Here is a 21,908-nt window from a genome sequence, read left to right as displayed (position 1 = left end):
TTATCTAAGTGTTGATGCCTAGAAGCATTAATATAACACTCTTGGTACACTAGACAAATTTTTGAAGTAGGAAAGGTTGATATATTTGGTGAAAGTAACAACTTTGGATAAAAGGATTTCACCAGACAAAATGTCTACACTTACAAAGAAAATTCACATGGGTTGAGGGTTGACATCAACCTGTCATCTTAATTTTGGAATGAGACATAAAGGGTACAGTTAGCTTTCGACATATACCTCTAACCAGGGATGGCACACTGACCTGTTGGATTTTTAGGCATCAGGGGAATAATCATCATAATCATTTCATGATGGCATCGTATGATGCTAGTTATGTTGGTAAGTATATGCATACCTTTTCATTGTTTGTCCTCTATATCATTCTTGATTCTGTTGCACTCAGGAGGGATGTATTTATTACTCTTCTCCTTTTCAGGTGCCTGTATGAGTTCCATGATTTTGTTTAGGATGTAAGCAGCTCCACTTCCCTCCGTGTTGCTATTTAGGCCATGTTAAAAGTAATATGCACCATCCTACCAAGAGTAGAAGATATTCTTTCTCTTCTATTAAGAAATTGAATGTTTGGAATAACTCAGACATGAATAGGTTGTTAAAATTAGTGGGTTTGTATAGAAAGAATCCATTTTTTAAATTACGTTTCTGATACTATATGCATGGCAATGCCATGTTATTGTCAGAAGGTACAGTACTCGCCTATCTTTAATTTTTTAATGTGGTACAGTTCTTGCTTAATATCTTTCATTTTTCAGGATAGTACAGTGGTACCTGGAGATACGAAAGGCTCAACTTACGAAAAACTCGAGATACGAAAGCAAATACGAAAAATTTTACGGCTCTACATACGAAAATTGCTCAAGATACGAAAGGTTGTTGCTGTAAAGTCCGAGATTCGCCCAGACCACCGATAACAATTTTGAAACTCGCGCGCCGCCAACTGAGTAGACTCGCCACCATCCTCCCGCTCTCCCATTGGTTCCTGATGCTAGTCACCGCCATGAGATTCTTCTTTCCTATTGGTCAGCATCCCTCCCATGATGCATCTACATAGCAGCGTGCTTCTTCGGCCACTGCACTGCATCATCTGTATCGTATGCACGCGATTTTAGTTTGTTTTAACGATTTCGTTTATTAACGTAAATTCGTTAGTGATTTCGTTGTAGTATACTTTATCGTGTTGTGTGAGAACTTTACTACATACATATACCTACTACATAACATAATTTTGTACAGTATATACGTAGTCATGGGTCCCAAGAAACTTGAAATTCACGGAAAGAAGAGGATGCTCTCTTTGGAGACGAAGATGGAGATTATCAAGAAGTATGAAGCTGGTATGCGATTGAGTGTGATCGCCAAGGAATATGGCCGAAATCCGTCGACAATAGGCACCATCCTTAAGCAGAAGGATGCCATCAAAGCAGCTACACCTTCCAAGGGCATCACTATTTTGTCCAGCAAGAGGACCCACGTGCACGATGAAATGGAAAGGCTTCTTCTTGTCTGGATAAAAGACAAAGAAATCGCTGGCGATACGATAACGGAGACGGCAATCTGCCACAAGGCCAGCACTATTTTCGGCAATTTGATTGCCCAGGCTGAAGACGACGGAGAAGGGACATCAACGCCAACCCCAGACTTCAAGGCTTCGCATGGGTGGTTCGAGAAATTCCATAAACGGACTGGCATCCATTCGGTGGTGCGGCATGGGGAGGCGGCTAGCTCGGACACGAAAGTGGCCGAAGCCTTTAAAAAGACGTTCGACGAGATGATGATCAAGGAAGGTTACAGTTCTCAGCAAGTCTTCAACTGTGATAAGACTGGCCTTTTTTGGAAAAAAATGACTTGTCGGACGTACATCACAGAGGAAGAGAAGAAGCAACCCGGGCATAAGCCTATGAAAGACAGGCTTATGCTCGCACTTTGTTCGAACGCCAGTGGGGATTGCAAGGTGACGCCCCTACTTGTCTATCATTCCGAGACTCCTCGAGCCTTCAAGGCCCATAAAATGCTTAAGCATGGGTAACGAGGCTTTTGTTCACCGAGTGGGTAAATCTGTGTTTCGGCCCGACAGTGAAGAAATTCTTAGAAGAAAAGCGCCTCCCTCTGAAATGCCTGCTGGTGTTTGACAATGCCCCTGCTCACCCTCCTGGCCTCGAGGAAGATATCCTAGCGGAGTATTCCTTCATCAAGGTTATTTATCTTCCGCCTAACACCACCCCTCTCCTCCAGCCCATGGACCAGCAAGTGATATCGAACTTCAAGAAACTGTATACTAAACATCTTTTCAAGAGATGTTTCGACATCACCGATACCACAAACCTTACCTAGCGTGAATTTTGGAAGGAGCATTTCGATGTTGTGATATGCATCTGACTCATCGACCTAGCTTTGCAGGAGGTTTCGAGGTGAACCTTGAATTCCTCGTGGAGGAAACTCTGGCCTGATGCCGTATCCGCCCGAGACTTCAAGGGATTCAACATGGGCAAAGCTGGTGCTGCAGATTCAGAAACAGTTGACGATCCTGAAACTGTTTCGCAACCAGATCTTGACGAGATTGTTGCACTCGGCTAGTCCATGGGGCTGGTTGTCGACGAGGACGACAACAATGACCTTCTCGAGGAGCACCAAGAGGAGCTTACGACGGATGACCTGAAGGAGTTGGAGGCCATGCAACATAACATCGTTCAAGAGGATTTCTCTAGCAGCGGCGAGGAGGAGGACGAGGACTCTATGACAATGGCAAAAATTAAGTATGCTCTAGCTGCTTTTCATAAGGTGCAATCATTCGTAGAACCCAAAAAGGCTTACACAGGTCGTATGCTTTCACAGTTCGATGATGTTTGCCCGAGTCGTTTCAGGAACATTGTCAAAAGTAGGCAGAAGCAATCTTCCTTGGATAGTTATTTTTTAGAGGCCTTTAGTAGGAGTAGTAAGCAAAAAGGAAGAACCAAGTGATACTAATAAAAAACAGAAAGTTGAAAGTGGTGAAGAAGTTGAAATTTTGTATAAAAAAAAAGAACAACAAAATTTTTAATTTTAGTTTTTTATAAGGTTAAGTGTTACAGTTTTGTTAATGTGTTTCGTAAAGGTTAGTTTATGCATGTTTTCCTTACATTTTTTTAAGTGTTTCGTAAAGTTAAGTGTACATACGTATCTGCCGTTTGTCCTACTCCTCTGTCGCCACTTTCGGAGATAGCCTCACTCGAAAGGTAAGCTTCCACATTTTACTACATACGTACGTATGTATGTACAGTATTTCTTGTATACCATGCACACTAATACACTTTATTTACAGGTATATTAGCAGTACGTATTAAGTTAGGTATTGAATGGTCCAAATTGTTGTAGCATTTCATTGTTTATAGGTCAATTTAGCTTTATTATGAAATCTACTGGGGTGTTTTTGGAGGGCTTGGAACGGATTAGCCATTTTACATGTAAAATGCGGTCCAAGATACGAAAAGCTCATGATACGAAGGCCGCCTCGGAACGGATTAATTTTGTATCTCGAGGTACCACTGTACTTGCTTAATTTTTTTCATTTTTAGTAGACATTGCATTTTTCTTTTAATTTTGTATTTATTTTGGGCTTGTGTATATTGTTACATAGATGCCTCCTTGTCTTCACAGTCCAGTAATTAATTATTTGATTATTCACTGCATTAAGTTTCTGTAAAAGAATGTTTGTATATTTTCTAATGAGTTTCATTTAACAGCTGTGTGTGGTGGTGAACTATCAATGGAGCAAGGTCATTTAGAAAGCCCTAATTATCCAGATGACTACCGTCCCAACAAAGAATGCATTTGGAAAATTACTGTCCCTTCGGGCTATCAAGTAGCTCTGAGGTTCCATTCTTTTGAGGTAAGTAGAAGTTTCAGCCATGGAGCATATTCTTTCATATGCCAGTTTTTTTTATTGAGAATGAAACTGTTTACAGTTTTTCTACAAAACACCTCATTAATAGGCTGCTTTTTGCTGCACTGATCACCATAACTTATTATAATTGTTGTACACATTATATAATAAGTTGTTAAGAAATACTTATTTCTAAATAGTACATGTAATAACTCGGTAATCATCCCAGATATGGATGGTCTCCTCGTAGGGTTGATTTAATCATTAGATTTTCCTTCAAAAATCTTTGAACTCATAATGTTATTTCATCCTTAGTAGTGTGAAAAATTTTGCATGTGCCATGTAATTCGTATTTAACTGTTATCCTGTAGCTTTCCCTCTTAGTACACCAAATTAGTAGGTTTTTTCTCTACCTCTCTGACTTTGGTATTTGTTGCATTCCACAGTGCAGACATTACCAAAAGAACCTTGTCATATCCCTTCAGCTTTAGCTACATTGCTCTGTATTGTACCTTTCGTTCATTCATTGTAGTACCTTCTCACTTAGTTCCTTTTTTTTTTTACTATACCTTATCACATTTTCAGTTCATGTTTCAAAACAAATACACCTCGCAAAACCTCTGAAAGTCTAGAATAGAAGCACTATATCTCAGTGTTCTTGTTAAGAATATTTTATAATAATAATTCTCCTTTTCTCTTGCCTTATGTTGTGACAAGAATATGTACTCTGTACATTGGCAACAAGTCTGTATTCAGTTCCTAGGCAATGAAGGAACAATTTTGTGCACTTACCCAGACATGTTGTCACTCCCTTGTCTTTAGTAATGATCAGGAATTTTTCAGTTTGACTTTTGTGGGTTGTCATTTGTTTTGGTTCAAGTGAAAAACAACTATGAACAGGGGAGAACTTTGTGGTAATCCCTGTATTGCAGTGTGCAGAACCATTCTTCATGTATTGTGTGTGTGTGCCACATTTTCTTAAACATTATTCCTCATTATTAGTTGTGCGCATTTGTTTTAAGACAAACCCATTACGTACCGGTTACTGTATGATAGCCTAATCTGCTGTATACTGACTTCACGCATATCCCAATAGAAGCTGTAAAGCTCTACACCTAACTTGAGTACATATTTTAGTGTGCTTGTAACTTATTTGTGGGATACCAACAAAACCAGAAACTAGAATGCATCAGGGTTCCTCAGAGCACTACTTACATTTGCATTTTCTGAGTTTTGTTTATCAAGTATTTTACCCTTAAATCATTATTTCATTTCCTTTATTTACTTAAAAGAATAATTTTACAGACTTTAATGTTGGATGTCTCTTTTTGTAAGTGTTGGTTTTGTTTTGCTGACCTAGAAAGTTACTTATACAAAAGTAAAATGTAAGATATGTATAAGAACTAACCAAAAAATAAATAGAAAAATTTTGTGACAGGACAGCCATCATCTTTGATAAGGTGTTTATTTCTCTTCTCCACTATAGAGAAAAGCATGTATAATTCATCAAACCCATGTCTTTTTAACCTTTACGTCCAGACATAGGTATTGTATTGAGCTTGATTAGCCACGTGCCTACAGTCATTACCATATTACTGCCATCTTGCATAATTATTTCAACTCCTTGTGCCTTTCCATTTGCCAACATTTGAATTGCTCTTATTCCATCCTCTACAGTCAATGCCACAAACTCTCTCAAATTTAGATTAGTACCTTTTACATATCTATATCATTCAGGTCTGCCTCCCCTCCACATGCAACCACCTGGAATGTTCATCCCATTAGCATAGGACTGCTTTCTCTTGATACAGCATGTCTCCATTTTTACCTTTTATTCCAAGAACTCTGCATATATACGTACTGTGCATCCTACAGCCCCATTTTTATTATGCTTATAGAAATTAGATTTAATGTATAATTTTTCAAGGTTTAAAAATCATGTACTACTATACTCGGTTTTTTTCCATCTGTCCATCTGCCTGTGGTGTTATCGCATGGTAACACTGCGTCCCGGGCTTTAAATAGTTACGCTATGTGTAAGTTTTAGGTAAATAAAATGATATCTGTGTGTACATTTGCAACTGAAAAGTGTTTTAATAGTAATTTACTGTATGCGAATTACACCTATAATATTCGAAATAGGATATTATTTAAAGCCCGGGACGCAGTGTTACCATGCGCAAACACCACAGCCGGATGGACAGATGGAAAACAACAGAGTATATTATTTTAAATTTCGTAGTACTAAACACCTTCCATCCCCAGGCATTGACATTCTTTTTTTTTAATTATCATCCCACAGCTGACTTCGTAGTCAGTTTCATGCAATAATATAAATTTAGTAATTAGCAACTCACATCACCAAGAAAGTACATGTAATTGTGTGGATTTTAAACGGTGAAATTTTGTATTTCTACCGTCTTGATAACAGTATGTACACTATATCACTGAGAGATTCATAAAATGTCTGCCAGTTTTGCCCTGTTCAATATATTTTCTTATAGTATTAAGATAAATTGCAGTCATAACTTTAAAATAAAGTGTCATATTCCTCCAAGTCTTCCTTAGAATTATTTTTGATAAGTTAAAATATGCACTGGCCACCTTTGAGAAGATAATTATAAGGACAAAACAAAGGAACAGACAAACAACAAAGAAAAACAACAACAAAAACAAGAAAAACACGCAAAGGCACGTTCTTGGTGGGGTTAGGTAGGGCATCTTGGGTGAGGGTGAAAATTTACAATTTAGCAAACATTATGCCTTTGTTAAGAAGGCTGCATTATTAGGTGAAGGAAGAGTACAGAATCATAGAAGTTTTAATACATTACTAAGAACAAACCTATTGTAAACAATTTTCAGCAAACACAAGTAATTTTCATTATATGTACTGATTTGGTGTAGATATTCTGAGGTAATAATGAATGGGCTTCTTATAATTCTGAAAGGCATAGTGGTAAATTTCATTCAAAGCATTACTTTACTGAATAATTTTGTATTTTATTTTAAAAGCTGTCTTAGCTATTGTGATGTATTTGGTGGTGAACAAAGATTATAAAATATATAGTACACTATTAGGATTGTCTCTTGCATTGAAAATTGAGATTCTTTTTTTATTGCTATTCAGTTTGTTTTTGTAAGGAGAGCTAAATTGCATGACTTTCTAATGTTTGCTAGGATATGTATTTTCAGTTCACAAACTTGTATTGTTTATAGTCTACAGGAATATTTCCTTTTCAATAAATATGTGTAACATTATGATTACAAATATCATAATCCAAATGTCTGCAGATTGAGAACCACGACGATTGCGTTTACGATTATTTAGATGTTCGTGATGGACATGAGGAAAACTCTACATTAATTGGAGTTTTTTGTGGATATAAGAAGCCAAACGATATAAAATCTACTTCAAATAAAATGAGAATAAAATTTGTAACGGATGGATCTGTGCAGAAAGCTGGTTTTTCTGCAACATTTATGAAAGGTAATTCCATCTCAAGTACATTTAGTTCTAAAAATGATCTGATATTAATGAAATATTCTTCACTTAAAAGGTTTTATCGAACAGTAGTTTCAGTAAAGCACATTTCATAAAGTAAAAAATTGGAATATAATGCTGTTTCATTCTTCAATTTAACTTCATTTTCAAACTAGGCCTACAGGAAAGTAGTGCTCAGTATATAAATATATTAAGAACTTAATAATCCGGCACATTTTATTTTATTACAGAATATGATGAATGTTCAAGTTTAGACCATGGATGTGAGCACAACTGTATAAATCAGCTAGGAGGATATGAATGTAGTTGTAAGATAGGATATGAACTTCATTCAGATGGTAAACGGTGTGAAGGTCAGTAGTTAAGTAGATTATCATATTTTGAGCTCCAAGACATAAATTTTTCTTAAGATATTCTTTCAAGCATATGTGATGCAGTGTACTGTACAGTACTACATGAGTATAATTGATTTTTCTGTATACATGCAAATGTTAATTTATTAAAACACTAATGACATTTATGTGTGTTCAGCACCTCACTTTTAAACAGTGAAAGATTGATATTGTTGCACACAAATGACTGAAAACTATTGTACTGTATATTTTGATTTAAAACAACTTGAGGAACTATGCGTGTTGGAATCTGTAAATTTTGTTTAAAATACTCTAGTACCTGTATAACTTGCACTCACAGCTGATGATAGTTGGTTTTAATGTTATATTTTTAATGAATCTTTACAGATGCATGTGGGGGAAAAATTGAAAATCCCAATGGAACAATAACAAGTCCCTCTTTTCCCGATTTGTATCCTGTGAACAAGAATTGCATATGGGAAATTATAGCTCCACCTCAGTATCGAATCACATTAAACTTCACGCATTTCGATCTTGAGGGTAATAATGTAAGTTTAAATTGTAGAATCCTGTTATTATTGATAATCTTTAATAATTTAACCAGAACACGCATTGGAGATTCCTTTGACTCCTTTGGCAAGCCCAAATGCTTTGTATTTAAGTATCCATACGCATAGTGTAAACTTATTGCTTTTGTACACACGTGTGCATATATAGATTAGCTTCTTAAAACTACTTATGTACAAGTAAATAAATTGTAAACATTGAAAACTGGCAAAATTTTTGTATAAGGTTTTCTTCCAGTATGACATTTTCTGTATAAACCCTCTAGTCTAGTATGTCATTTGCTGTAGTTTAATTTAAATTGAGATGGTCACAGTGTTAAGAAAATGTCAGATAAATTATTCTCAAGTTTTGCATACTTTTTAATACTGTTGAACTGGTAGAGAATTGATTGCTTATACAGAGCAATATCCAGTACTCCTTAACCAAAATCATATACCCCTCTGATCATTTACCTATCTAAGGAATTCTTTCAAAAAACTTGACATCTCGCAACTAACTAACTTAAGAATAGCTTCACCTTTTGACAGATATGTTCAGTGGCTGATAACTAGTAAATGGCATTACTACTGCCTGTATTATTGTTAATATCAGTATAGTATTTTGAGGTTCCCCTCCCCACTTACAATTTAAATTTGTAATCATATGATATTACTGCTGGAAATCATGTGTATTATTACTCTGATCATGTTTCAGTGTGGAGTACTCTCTCTCTCTCTCTCTCTCTCTCTCTCTCTCTCTCTCTCTCTCTCTCTCTCTCTCTCTCTCCCCCATTCTCAAATTGTATTATGACTGACAAAATAAAATAAAATTTGCTTAAGATATTAATTTCTATTATTTTTGTTCTAGCAAGACTGTGAGTATGACAGTGTGGACATCCGAAGTAAACTAGGGGTCTCAGAAATGAGGAAGCATGGTGTATTTTGTGGGCAGAGGTTACCATCCGTCATAACTTCGGAAGGAAATAGTCTTCGTATTGAATTCACTTCTGATAACTCTGTGCAGAAAAGTGGATTTGCTGCAGTATATTTCACTGGTATGTAACTAGAGGTTTATGCCTTTACATCATAAGATGAAAACTAGTCTTGATACAGTGGAAGAGGAAACTGGTTGTTTTACATGTATACAACAAAATCTATCCTCTCTGCATCCTCAGGACTAGAGTCACTCCAAAAAGTTAAAAATTTCTGAATGATTAAGTCACCTAACCCTCAGTTCCTATCTGTTTAGTTGATGCATTATAAGCAGCCACCACCAGAGTGTAATATTAGTGTAAAATGTCCACTTCAATTTATAACTTAATATATTTAATTCTGCCTCTGTATTTACATGTTTGTAAAAGTTGCATGGAAACTAATGAAAAATCAGTAAGGAATCTGGAGCTGTGGAATGGAATGGAATATAGAATTTAGACCAAAGGCCAAGGGCTAGGACCTATGAAGTCATTCAGTGCTGAAAGGGAAATTGAGAGTAGAAAGGTTTGAAAGGTATAACAGGAGGAGAATCTCACAGTTGCACAATGAAACAGTTGTTAGGAGAGGTTGGATAGCAAGATGAAAGAAAGAAAATATGAATGGAGTACAGTAAAAGGAATGAAAGGGGTTGCGGCTAGGGGCTGAAGAGATGCTACAAAGAACCTAAAGCAATGCAAAGCAGTGGAGAACCAGCTACAGGCTCTGGATTAACTACCCTCTGGCTTGTGGCCATCAAGTCTCAAAGGGCTTGCTTGTTAATTCCAAGAGCTGATGGCTATCAACTACAGTCTCAAACTCAGTCATCCAGGCTACAAAGAAGGTGAGAAACTGCACTAGTGCTTAGTGCTAGACTATATGACCCACGAAGGAGGAGATAATGAGTTCCTGCAGGTGATGGGGAGGGAGGCAAAGATGAGGGTGCCAAATTTCTACCACATTCCTAAAATGGGTGCTGCTTTTTTACCTTAGAAGGCCCTTTATGCCATGTATGACTTGCAGGCTTTTGAAATGAGAAGATCTAAACAAACTTGCATTGTGCCATATATCTCGTGCAGTTCCAGCTTGCTTAGGAAATTATAAACTGTTGGATGTTCTTGTGATCACTTGTCATCTTGTTCCCCAAAATCTGTAAATTCTTCATGGTACTTAGCCTGGGCACATACTTTGCCATGCCTTTTATAAAGTTGATTTTCTGTTAATGTCCTCAGTTTCTTAAATTTTCTTAACATAAACAGTTTCAGTTTGTGTCCTGAAGTATTAGCACAAAGTAATACTGTCACTCATTTTTTGTTCCTCTTGAAAACTTATCTTGCCAGAGTTCTTTTCGTTATGGCCATATAAAATATGTTTATCTCATTAGCATTATAAATTAAGTCATTATGAAGTATGAGCTCATGGTCTCACTAGTCTTCAGCAGTATTATCATTGACATACTTATATTCACTATTATTGCTCAAGTTTTAACCTTCTGATTCTTTGAAAGTATTTACATCTACCTTCATGAGAAGGCACATGATAGATTTTAGGCAAATATGTCAAGCACTAGGGTAACTAAGGCTATTCAGTGCTTACAATCTAGCATATTATAAATATAGATAAAGTTCATGCAAAAATAAATTACGATAAAAATTGTTTATTAAACATATATTCTTGAGTAAGAATTAAATAAACAAATGAAAAATCTGATAAAGTTAAATTTTGAAGTAGAAGTAAGTTTTTTTTTTAAAAACAACACCAGTTTATTGCTATCACAATTATCACAAAGTACCACACTCGTGGACCTGCCATATAATTAAGTAGCTCTCCTTTCTTGGGTAAAAACTGGGCAATCAGTTAATAAAAAATGCTCTATCTTTAAAACTTCTTGATAGGGACTGCAGATTTGGGCCTGTCTCCCTCTCCACTTTGCATTAGGTATCTATGTGTAGCATGAGTATGTTCTGTATTTAGCATTGTTAAAATAATGCTAGTCTGATCTGGATGATTTGAGGTCTGCTGTCTCCTACCTAAAGGTAAAATAACCTTCAGCTTCATATTACCAGTTGTGTTATCCCAACTACTTTATCACTGCCTACTTACCTATATAAATAAATGTGAATAATTTGCTTAAAATCAGAGTGTGGGAAGTTTACAATTGCCTCAATATGTAATCTTATCGATTCTTTAGCTGCCTAATCGGCTCTTTCATTGCCATCTATACCCACGAGAGCAGGTACCCAACAAAACCTTACCCTGACATCCTTGCATTAGTACAGGAGGGTCAGCCATTCCTGTATTTCTTGTACTATTGGTGAAAGGGCATCAACTGTTTTAATGAGGATAAATGACTACTGAAGTCAGAATATTTGATAAAACTTTCATTAATCTTTTCCTCTATTAAAAGCATATTTTACAGCTTCTAGACGAAATATAATTCAACCGTGAATATCAAGCAGGAAGGGGTAATTTCTTCTTTATTATATAATTTCTTATTACTACTGTACAGCCAACTCCATCCTCTGACTTAGAGACATCAGTATATATGCTCTGCCCTTTGTGTTGGAGGGAATGCTTTAAGTTCCCTTATAATTTCTTCGTTGAAAATATGCTTCTTTCCTTCCATTGACTGGGCATATTTCAACAGGTGATTTGCACCAAGGTGGAGATTTAGGATATGCAACCTGCACTATTGGTGTTGTCAGTATGCCAAAATCTCTGCATTCTCTCTCAATTCTTACTTCTAGAGGGTTGGGTAATCAAGATCTATTTGCTGCCCAATCTACAGGGGCTTTTACATATTTATAATCTGGATTGCTGGTAGAAGTTAAGAATTTGATTATGTACGTTAGGCTTAATTTTTCCCTGCAGATATAAAGAGGGTGGGTAAGCCCAAGTCGACATATACTGGCTACAGGGGAAGTGTTGTATGCCCCTGTACATACTCATATTCCCAAATTATTTGCAGCATCTCATATTTCCAAGATAGTTCTGCAAGAAAATCCATGAATTTGACAGCCATAATCCATCTTGCTTAAGCATATAGTTAATATACAAAGTTTGAGCAGTTTTTAGGTCTACACCCTAATCAGAATCTGATATCACCATCAATATATTCAGTGACTAACTCTGTTGGCAAGATCATTTATGAGGACCAAAGGTAAGTTTCCTATCAAATATCACCCCAAGATATTTAATTTCATCTTATGGTAAAATATTCTTTTAAGAATAGGGTTGGTATCTCCTCTCTTTTCTTAGTTCGTTTGAATCTGATGACTTGTTTTTTGAGGTGAAAACTTAAATCCCAAATATCCTGGCATCTGCCCACTTGGAAGCTGTGTTTGCTGCAGCCTGAACCTTCCTGCAGGCTTCTGCAGCTGTAGATATCAAAATCATCTACAAATAATGACCCTTGGAACCCAGTTGGTAGGTAATCCATCAGACATAATTGCTATTGCAAATACATAGGTAATACTTACCAGCTACCTTGAGAGGACACCACCTTCATGTATGTAGGAAGAGGAAAATAAGGATCCAGTGCAAACTTTGTCTCATTTTGATAGAAAATCTTTAATAAAATAATACATATTGCCTCCAATGCCCCAAGAAGCCAACTGCTTTAGAATACCATCCCCCCCCCCCCCAGTGATATCACAAGCTTTCTCCATATCATAGAAGACTCCAATGACTTGATTCTGGGTGGCTAAGCATTTTGGATCTCCCTAGATAACATTAATAGTGGGTCTGTAGTATGTACTGCTATTGTTTCTGAATTCAAATTGTCTATTGGATAAAAGATTTTTTGTTTCCAAATACCAGACCAATATGCTATTCACCATTCTTTCAAATAGCTTACATACACAGCTTGTAAGCACTATAGACCTGTAAATTCTAAATTAGTTCTTGGTTTTTGCCAGATTTGAAACTAGGGATTACGTAAGCTGACATCTTCCAAGACTTCAGAGAGGTATGGAATTTCCAAAGATCATTAAGGGTACCCAAAAGGAAGCCCTTACTGGTCGCTGGAATATGCTTTAACATTCATAACTTAATATATAATCATCCCCAGGGGACATTGATGAGGAGTTGGCTAAAGCATTCAGCATCTCGTCTATGGTGAAAGATACATATTTAATTAAAGCCTATGTACTATATTGGACCTAGGTAAACTATTGATGTAGAATTTCAGATTTGCTGAAATTCAGGAGAGTACTGTGTTGCACTAGATACTCTGGCAAAGTACATGCCAAACATCTCTGCTGCTTCTTTAGGATCAGATATATATCCGTTCTCCACCTTTTGTATAGGAAGTGGGTCTGGATTATATTTACCTTGTAATTTCCTGATCTTATTGCAGATTTGGTTTGATGAGTTTTTGCCACAACCTCAGAGATATACTTTATCCATGATAGTCTCTTAACCTTTTTTATTGTTCTTTTCTGCTTTGCACAGGCTCTGGTATACGTACAGTAAACCCCCAAATTAGCGGACTCACAATTCAATGGCTCGCCTGTTCGTGGATTTTTCTATGGACTGTATATACCCATTATTCACAAAAAATTCACCTATTCGCAGTATTTTTCACTGAGAAATATTCACAAATTACTGTATTTTCATAGTTTTGTGACTAAATGCTGTTTTCATATTTTTGTGACTAAATGCACTTCTTGTGATAAAACTATTAAAATACTCAGATACGTATAAACATTTTATAGGGTTTTGTGTTTTAACTATCAAAATAGGCAGTTCTAAACATTTCTAAGAGTGGTTTCAAGTATTTGCGGATTTTAGCTATTTGTGGGAGTCTGGTACCCATCCCCCACAAATACATGGAGTCTACTGTAGGCTATTTTTTTGCCACAGAGGGTGATCATAAATATTTACAAAAGAATATTCTGGAGACTTTCCTAGCAACTGCACATTTGTTATTCCACCAAGGAACAGCTGAATGTCATGGCAAACCTACAGTTTTAAGTACTGTATAGTACATTTGTCTGAACTATCCAGTACCACTTCAGTAAAATTGTGAAAAGCTTGAATTGAAGAGGGGCAGTCCTTGGAATTCTTTTCAATGTGTGTTAATCTTTCCTGTGAACTCCAATCTGCTTCATCTATTTTCCACTTTGAGGGGCATGGGGATGGAGCATTATGAAAATATATCAGATGTATAGGCCAATGGTCACTGACATATACTAGGTCCTTACTTACGGACCACAGGTAATCTAGTGCAAGAGGTGAGGAACATATAGTTAAATCTATGGCAGAAGAGGAATTATGGTATAGTACACGTACATGGTACCTTGTTGGTGATCCACTGTTCAATGAAACTACAGTGGGCCCCCCGTATTCGCGTTATCCAGATTCGCGGACTCACTCATTCGCAGATTTCTCTCGGGAACATTTCCCAGAATTATTTGCGCATTCGCGGTATTTTTCTATGAGAAATATCCACAAATTCCTGGTTTTTTTGATCAATTTCATCATAAAATGCACTTTTTGTGATAAAACTATTAAAAAAATCAAGTATGAACATTTTTAGTGGTTTTTCTTGAGTTTTAACTAACAAAATAGGCTGTTTTTAGCGTTTTTATAGGGGTTCCAAACATTCACAGGTTCTAACTATTCACGGGGGTGTCTGGTACGCATCCCCCGCGAATATGGGGGACCACTGTATATCGTTGTTAAATTACTTCTCAAAAATGTTACCCCAGTCATCACATACATTACCCCCCAAGTGTATGATTTGCATTAAAATCTCCCATTAAAAAGAATGAGATGGCTGTTGGTCAATTAGGTGTTGAAGGTCAAGAGATAACTAATTGCCTGTTGTTACCAGACATATCATTTAGGTGATATTCCAGTCTAGGCTGCACTGTAAGACTGACATTAGTATTTATGTTTCTTTGTTTGTTTGTTTTTTTAAGAGTCCTTTTCCTTTTTTGATTTGTTTCTTTGGGATTTGTTTCTGTGGATCTGTGGCTTTCTGTTAGTACCTATATTATTTTCTCTTTTGCTATTAACTTTAGGATGAGGATGGATCTCTGATAATGAGCTTTTGTTACTCAAATTACTGGGCTATGGCTTGCAGTAGCTTTGCTCCCCATATCTCTAGGAAGTTGCATGAGGATGAGCATACACAGACTGTCTTCTAAGCACATCAGGTCTGGGTCATGCGTGCTTGGGTTGTCTGCATTCTCAATAGTGCGTGCAATCCAAGCACTCTTACTTATGAGATAGATCTCCTATATCCTCCACTTCTTGTGCTTGCAATTTGCTGCAGGTGCTTGAGGAAGGCAAGAGGTGATTGAACAGGCTTGTTGTGCCCCACTGTCTACTTCTTCGGTGGTTTCCAACACTAAGAATAGGAGGGCAGGAGGTCAAAGTGTGAACTCTGTTTAGACAGCAACTCTCTGGGTCATGTCTGCCTTCTCCAGTGGAGGCTTTCATTGAGTTGGGTACAATATAAAGTGAGCAAAGTTGCATAAATCTAGTGGCTCCCTCAGTGCCTGATGAGGGTGTGTGGAGCAGCATTCCAAGAGATTGTGCACATTCACGAGCATAATAGTTTCAGGGAGATGAATTTGGCTTCATACCTGCCCCTGGTCTTGTCAGTGGCACTATCCTTAGGTGTATTCTTAGGTGGTGTGCCCTTCAGTCAGTTTCCCCAGTCTCGGTTGGCTCATAGTCTGTGGGCCAGGTAGCCTATCACCTCAAGCTGATTGAGCAAACACCTTCCCCTGCCCCTTTCATATCAGAGGAGGCATTGTACACTGGAGGATGCAGAGGCTAATTTTCACTGTTTGGACATCAATTTCCAAAATGATAAATGACCTTCCTTTGAAAAGGCTCCGTGAGGAGATTGGAATATAAAATTTAGGCCTACAGCCAAGCACAGACCTACAATGTGGTCATTCAGCACTGAAAGGGAAATAGAGAGCAAAAAGGTTTGCAGGGTGTAACAGGATGGAAAGTTGAAAACCTTGCAGTTGCACTATGAAGCAATTATTTTGAGTGTAAAGGAAAGTATGATAGAAAACATATGTAATATGAATGGAGGTACAGTAAAGGGAATGAAAGGAGTTGCAGCTAAGGGTCAAAAGATGCTGTGAAGAACTTTAAGTACTACTGCCCACAGTGCACCATGTGAGGTGCACTGAAAGCACTACTTCCCCTACAAGGCAATCAAGAGAAACTTACATGCCCTGTTCAAGATTGGAGTTTTTTTGTCATGGCTTCTCTACCGTTTCATGGATCAACCTGTGAAACCTGTGGTTGAACACATTACTACCAGACTGCTGTCTCAGGTTTCTTGAATCATGATGAGAAGACCTTGTTCAGGAGGTTGTTGGTGTCTGGAGGTATGGCTGTGACTCATTTAGCATGCAAGTGTGCCAACCAGAGAGATATTTTTGTGTCTTGAAGAAAGGATTATACTTTTCTAGGCAAGTTTCTTGCGAGAGTATAGTCCCCTCATAAGGAATAGTTCAGTTTTAGGTTCTTTGCTTCCCTTCCTTAAGGGTAGTGTTGATGCAACATTCAAGCTTAGGAGATCAGATTCTCATGACTATACCATCTACAAAGACTAAAATACAGTGGCCATCAAGTCCACCTCGGAGATTAGGAGAGGCAGACCCTAGTCATTCTAATTCTAATAAAGCCCTTACTATCTCGAATAGCAAAGAAACCAGTGTTTCAAAGACTCCATCAGAATCTTGCCCTCCTTTCATTAGGAGATGCTGAGGAACCATCCCAACCATTTGCCTTCCCCCACTCCCAATCACAGCTAGGAAAGGAGGAAAGGGGAAGAAAAAGGGAGATGGTTGCTGAGGCTCGCTGTCCCTTTTCCCTGCTGCCATTAGTTGTGGGGAGGGTTGCCTCTTCCTATTGAACCAATTGTCAGAAACTGGGTGAAGCCTTGGGTGCTATCTGTTCTGTGGGATTGGAACAGGCTTCCATTCAGCATCAATCATGAACTTTTCCTCAACCTTTCAAACAAACTCCTAGTTGGAAACTTGACTTGTGCCTTAGGCTATATAGATTTGATTTTGCTTTGTAATTTAGTGTAATTAACAGCTCAAATAACCAAAGGACAATGCAAGTGGGAAATGTATAGTAAATCTGCCAGTGAAGATGTGATCATGTGACCATAATCAAGAGAATTGTGGAAATATTTCATTTGCCATTAAAGTCTACACATAGAGCAATGTGATGGAGGTTAGGGCGGCATGAAGGTTGAGATATCAGGCATATTCTGACATGCCCAGATGTCTTTGGGAGATTGGGATGACAGGTTGTTGGTTCTAAGCTTTCTGTTACTTTATTCAGCAATACTGTTGTAGAGATTATTTTCTAAATATTTATTTATTTGCTTCTTCCCTTGAAGAAGTATAATGTAGTACTTTGCCAAATATGTATACACTGTTTTCTTAAGAGTTGAAAATTTTTAATTTGAAAAACTTGAAATAGGTCTTACTTACTCTTTCTTTCATTCTTTACCAGAGATCTCTCAGAATGTGACAAATTACAAGCTATGTTTTACAATATTGTGGTAAATGAAGAATACATTAATGCTACATAAACTGTCTATATATTATAGTACTGTGCTACTGTAGGTGCTTTTAAAAATGAAAGAGGCAAGAAAATTTTTTCTAAATTATAAACGTTTTAATGTTTCAGATAAAGATGAATGTGCTACAGATAATGGTGGTTGCCAACACATATGTAAAAACACAATTGGGTCGTATGTTTGCTCATGTCTAAATGGTTTCACACTCCATGAGAATGGTCATGATTGCAAAGAAGGTGGCTGCAAGCATGAAATTACCTCTCCAGTAGGTGAAATATACAGTCCAAACTATCCAGATTATTATCCAAGTAGAAAAGACTGTGTATGGCAGTTTACTACTACTCCAGGTCACAGAATAAAATTGGTAAGTAAAATGTAACATTTAGTAGTAATAGGGGATACACTGATGCCATTAAAAGTTAAAAATATTTGTAACAGTTTTAGCTAATGCTGCATTATTTAATTACTTTATAAAATTTAAGTTACATGGAGCTGTTTTGTGTTCAAATGTACTGACAGTCACTTCTTTTTAAATTTTTATTATTGCAAACATGGAAATTACCTCTGAAAAAATTAAATGCAACCATCCAACTTGGTGTTAAAATTGTAGTTACCATACAAAAATGAATAGCAGAATAGAATAGTTACTTTTGCATAAAAAATAATTATCAATACCTCTTCTATTGATAAATTAATATTAAATATAATGCCTATCGGCTTTACTCCAGGAACTACTAATTGAATTTAGTTGTAAAACACTGCAAGAACTTGTGATTCCATTTTGTAAACCCTGGCCACTTTTTGTTTTATAATGAAGAGATAGCTCTTGTTGAAGGAGAGAGAACACAGTTCCAAGGAAACTGGGAATAGATTCCTAGAAAGTGAGAGACAAAAGGAGGCAACAATAATAAATTTCATAACACAGGGAGATCTATCATTTAAATAAACTTGAACTTGGGTAACATGAATCCCAAGTGGTGGGAGATGTGTTGAGGTATCAGAGCTAAGCTAAGGATGGCATCAAATCCTTCCAACTTTTCTAAAGGTAGTGATGCAATTGATATGTTCTTGATATAACTAAATACTACTAATGCTCGTAAAGGAGAAAAAATGACGCTGGAAATATTTCTTATTTTGATATTTAATATACCTATAAATTTGTACATAGATACAGTAAGGAATATTTTAGATACAATCTCACTTATTGGAATTTAAGTAGCTGAACAAAATTAACAGTGATAAATAAATTTATATAGTACAGTATCTTCTGGTTAGAGACTGAATAGTCTTGAATCTTTAGAAGTATTTCACATTAACAGGAAAAGACATATGTTTTTCAATCTAAATTGGCAGTTTGTCCTCTCAAACACTGAAAGAAATAACATTGGCAGTGGCACAGTCTTCTGCCACTGAATCTCCCGATTAGCTAGTCTCAACTGTGACTTACCAGTACAATAGTGCCAATTTTATATTCCATCTTTTGGTGATAAGGTGCTACTTCACACCATGGTGCCAGGTCTGAATCATTGATTGGGGAATTGAGGGATGCTGTGTTGGAGATCAGGACTTCCTGGGGCTTGGCTTTCGATACAGAAGTGATGGAAAGGAGGATTTGGGGACAGGTGGAGCTCGGGTGGTATTGAAGAATCTGATTAGGTTTTTTTTTATATAGTAAAGTGAATGTTTGCAAGAGAAATTTGCTTAAGGGATTGGACTCCGAGGTTTTCATGTAATTCATCCCCAATTTAGATGTACGTACTGTAAATGCTCAAAATAAAGAACTGGCAAATAATAGTAACATTTTATATAAAATGAAAAATTTGTATTTTTGTCATTGTACAAGCTTAATTTATTGTACATAGTATGTTTTGGTTTCCAATATGTTTGTTTCCAAATACTATGCTAATGACAAAATTAGTCTTGCCACTTGAAAAGAAATGATCAGGCAAGACTGGTACATATATTTTTATTTTTTACTTTAAGTGAATTTTGTTATTATTCTCTTACCATCACACTATAATTTTTTTTAATATTTTCACTTTTAACAGGTATTTGATGAGTTTGAAATGGAACCTCATCAAGAGTGTACTTATGATCATATAGCTCTATATGATGGGACCACCTCAGAATCTGGTTTTCTGGGCCGATATTGTGGCGCAAAAGTACCACATCCAATAGTTGCATATAATAACCAGATGTTCATGGTGTTCAAATCAGATTCTTCAGTTCAGCGGAAGGGATTTAGAGCAAGACATACAACAGGTATATTTTCTTGGTAATGCATGTAGTGAATTTTGCAAATGTCACCACTTTCCTCACATAAAAATGGATATATTATTATACAAAAATCCTGTACAACCAAGTTTAATCTAGAGATTATAATTGAATTAATTAGACACTGTTTCTTTCTCTAGTATGTGGAGGTGGTCTTAAAGCCACTAGTACTGTGAAGCACATGTACTCGCATGCAAAATATGGGGACCAGAATTATGACAACAAAGAAGATTGCGACTGGATCATTCAGGCACAACCAGGAGAAAATGTCCATTTGACATTCCTCACCTTTGAACTTGAAGATGAACATGACTGCGGCTATGACTACGTAGAAGTTTTCTCTGGCTATAGTGACTCAGGACCACTCTATGGAAAATTTTGTGGAAATACTGTAAGTATAAGTTACAAATTCTTGCATACAGAGTACATAGAGCACTTAATCACTTCAGAATCGGAAATTTTCAGTCATATTATTTTGTAACTGCTACCTTAATAGATAAAATAAATGGTCAGAATGTTGATATTATTTTGTAACTGCTACCTTACCAGATAAAAAAATGGTTCAGAATATTGGAAGACTGGAATTGAAGGAGTTTGTTATAGTAGTATAGTATGTTTTTTGTAATGGAGCATCAATAGAAATGGTTATGGGCGAGAGCTCAGTTTATCTTATACATAATGGGAATCAATATATCCACTCCTATAATGGGAATCAATATATCTAAATGCTTGTGAAACAAATTCAACCATATGCACAGACAATATTTATTTTTTTACATTAAAGCAGCAATAGCTTCTGACGACTGTTGTGAAAATATTTAACTCCTAAACAAGGTTTGCTATAATCTAAATTTCCACCATGAATTAGCCTGAGATTGGGAGCATTTACTTGATTACCAAAGGTATACCACTGGTCTGTGTCTGGGTAAATGGTATATGCTTTTCTTTCACCAACATGTTATTGCTCAATTGTCCCTAGATTACCTGCAGGGCATTCGTATTTTTTTCTTCATCAAACTTCGTATTGTAATTCCACAACCATATCGTAATTCCACAACCAATCTTTTAACGTAAAAGTAGCTCCATCTTCTGACTGACAACCAGCAAAGATGCAGTTTGAGTCTTTATATTTCCAAGTACATGGCATGGTTGTATTCATGGCGAGTGTTTTCACAGCCATTCCGGATTGTACTGTAAGCGCTTGTTGCATAAGAATAAGAGAATGCATCACTATACCAGCTTTATGGATCTTTTAAAAAACCATAATTTTCTGCAATGGTATAAATTTTATCCCATTCTTACAGTTTTACCAGTCATGTTATCAGTTCCTTTGATTGCTTACATAAAGAATTCAAGCCAATTGTATGGAAACAGGTGGCTAGTGTCCCATCTTGTGTGTGTGTGACTTCCCAGTAGCAACGCTGTCAAACAGTTATAGGTACAGTTTCAGGATCTTTGAGTTTTATGCACCCATGGATGTAGTCTCCATCTCCATTGTAGTCATCGTCCTCCTCTCTTCTCTTTTTCGGTGTTGCCTCACTCATATTTCTTGATTATGTCTCTTATCTCTGTCTTGAATTTTTCAAATGGCTGCAAGACGTCTGAAGATGTGATCCTTCCTGGTGGAGGGTTGAGACCAAAGTGATTAGAATGTTTGTCAGAGAACCGTTTTAGTTTCTTTCTTAAGATGAATGTCTTGGTTCTGGAGCATAAGGCAGCTCCATCAGCTGTTGACACCCAATAATCAACTGGCTCATTTTTAGAGATAAAGACTGGTATTCTCTGCAGCAATTCAGGGTCTGAGTGCTTCATATTTACTTCA

The 21,908-nt window shown here is 36.7% G+C and overlaps 1 protein-coding gene across 1 annotated transcript in view; it reads left to right on the top strand.

Moving 5' to 3' along the window:
• The window catches only part of LOC135212039 (tolloid-like protein 2), an 801,312-nt gene that overhangs the window by 767,244 nt on the left and 12,160 nt on the right, over nt 1–21,908 (top strand). Inside the window, exons 9-16 of the mRNA XM_064245348.1 lie at nt 3,738–3,883; nt 7,169–7,364; nt 7,610–7,732; nt 8,120–8,280; nt 9,146–9,332; nt 17,923–18,176; nt 19,861–20,074; nt 20,227–20,477. Coding sequence (XP_064101418.1) covers nt 3,738–3,883; nt 7,169–7,364; nt 7,610–7,732; nt 8,120–8,280; nt 9,146–9,332; nt 17,923–18,176; nt 19,861–20,074; nt 20,227–20,477 — 1,532 coding nt within the window. The remainder of the gene's footprint in view (nt 1–3,737; nt 3,884–7,168; nt 7,365–7,609; nt 7,733–8,119; nt 8,281–9,145; nt 9,333–17,922; nt 18,177–19,860; nt 20,075–20,226; nt 20,478–21,908) is intronic.

This window comes from Macrobrachium nipponense, chromosome 40, assembly GCF_015104395.2.
Source record: "Macrobrachium nipponense isolate FS-2020 chromosome 40, ASM1510439v2, whole genome shotgun sequence".
NCBI lineage: Eukaryota > Metazoa > Arthropoda > Malacostraca > Decapoda > Palaemonidae > Macrobrachium > Macrobrachium nipponense.
Note: the sequence above shows the minus strand (reverse complement) of the source record. Positions and strands in the feature narration are given on the sequence as shown.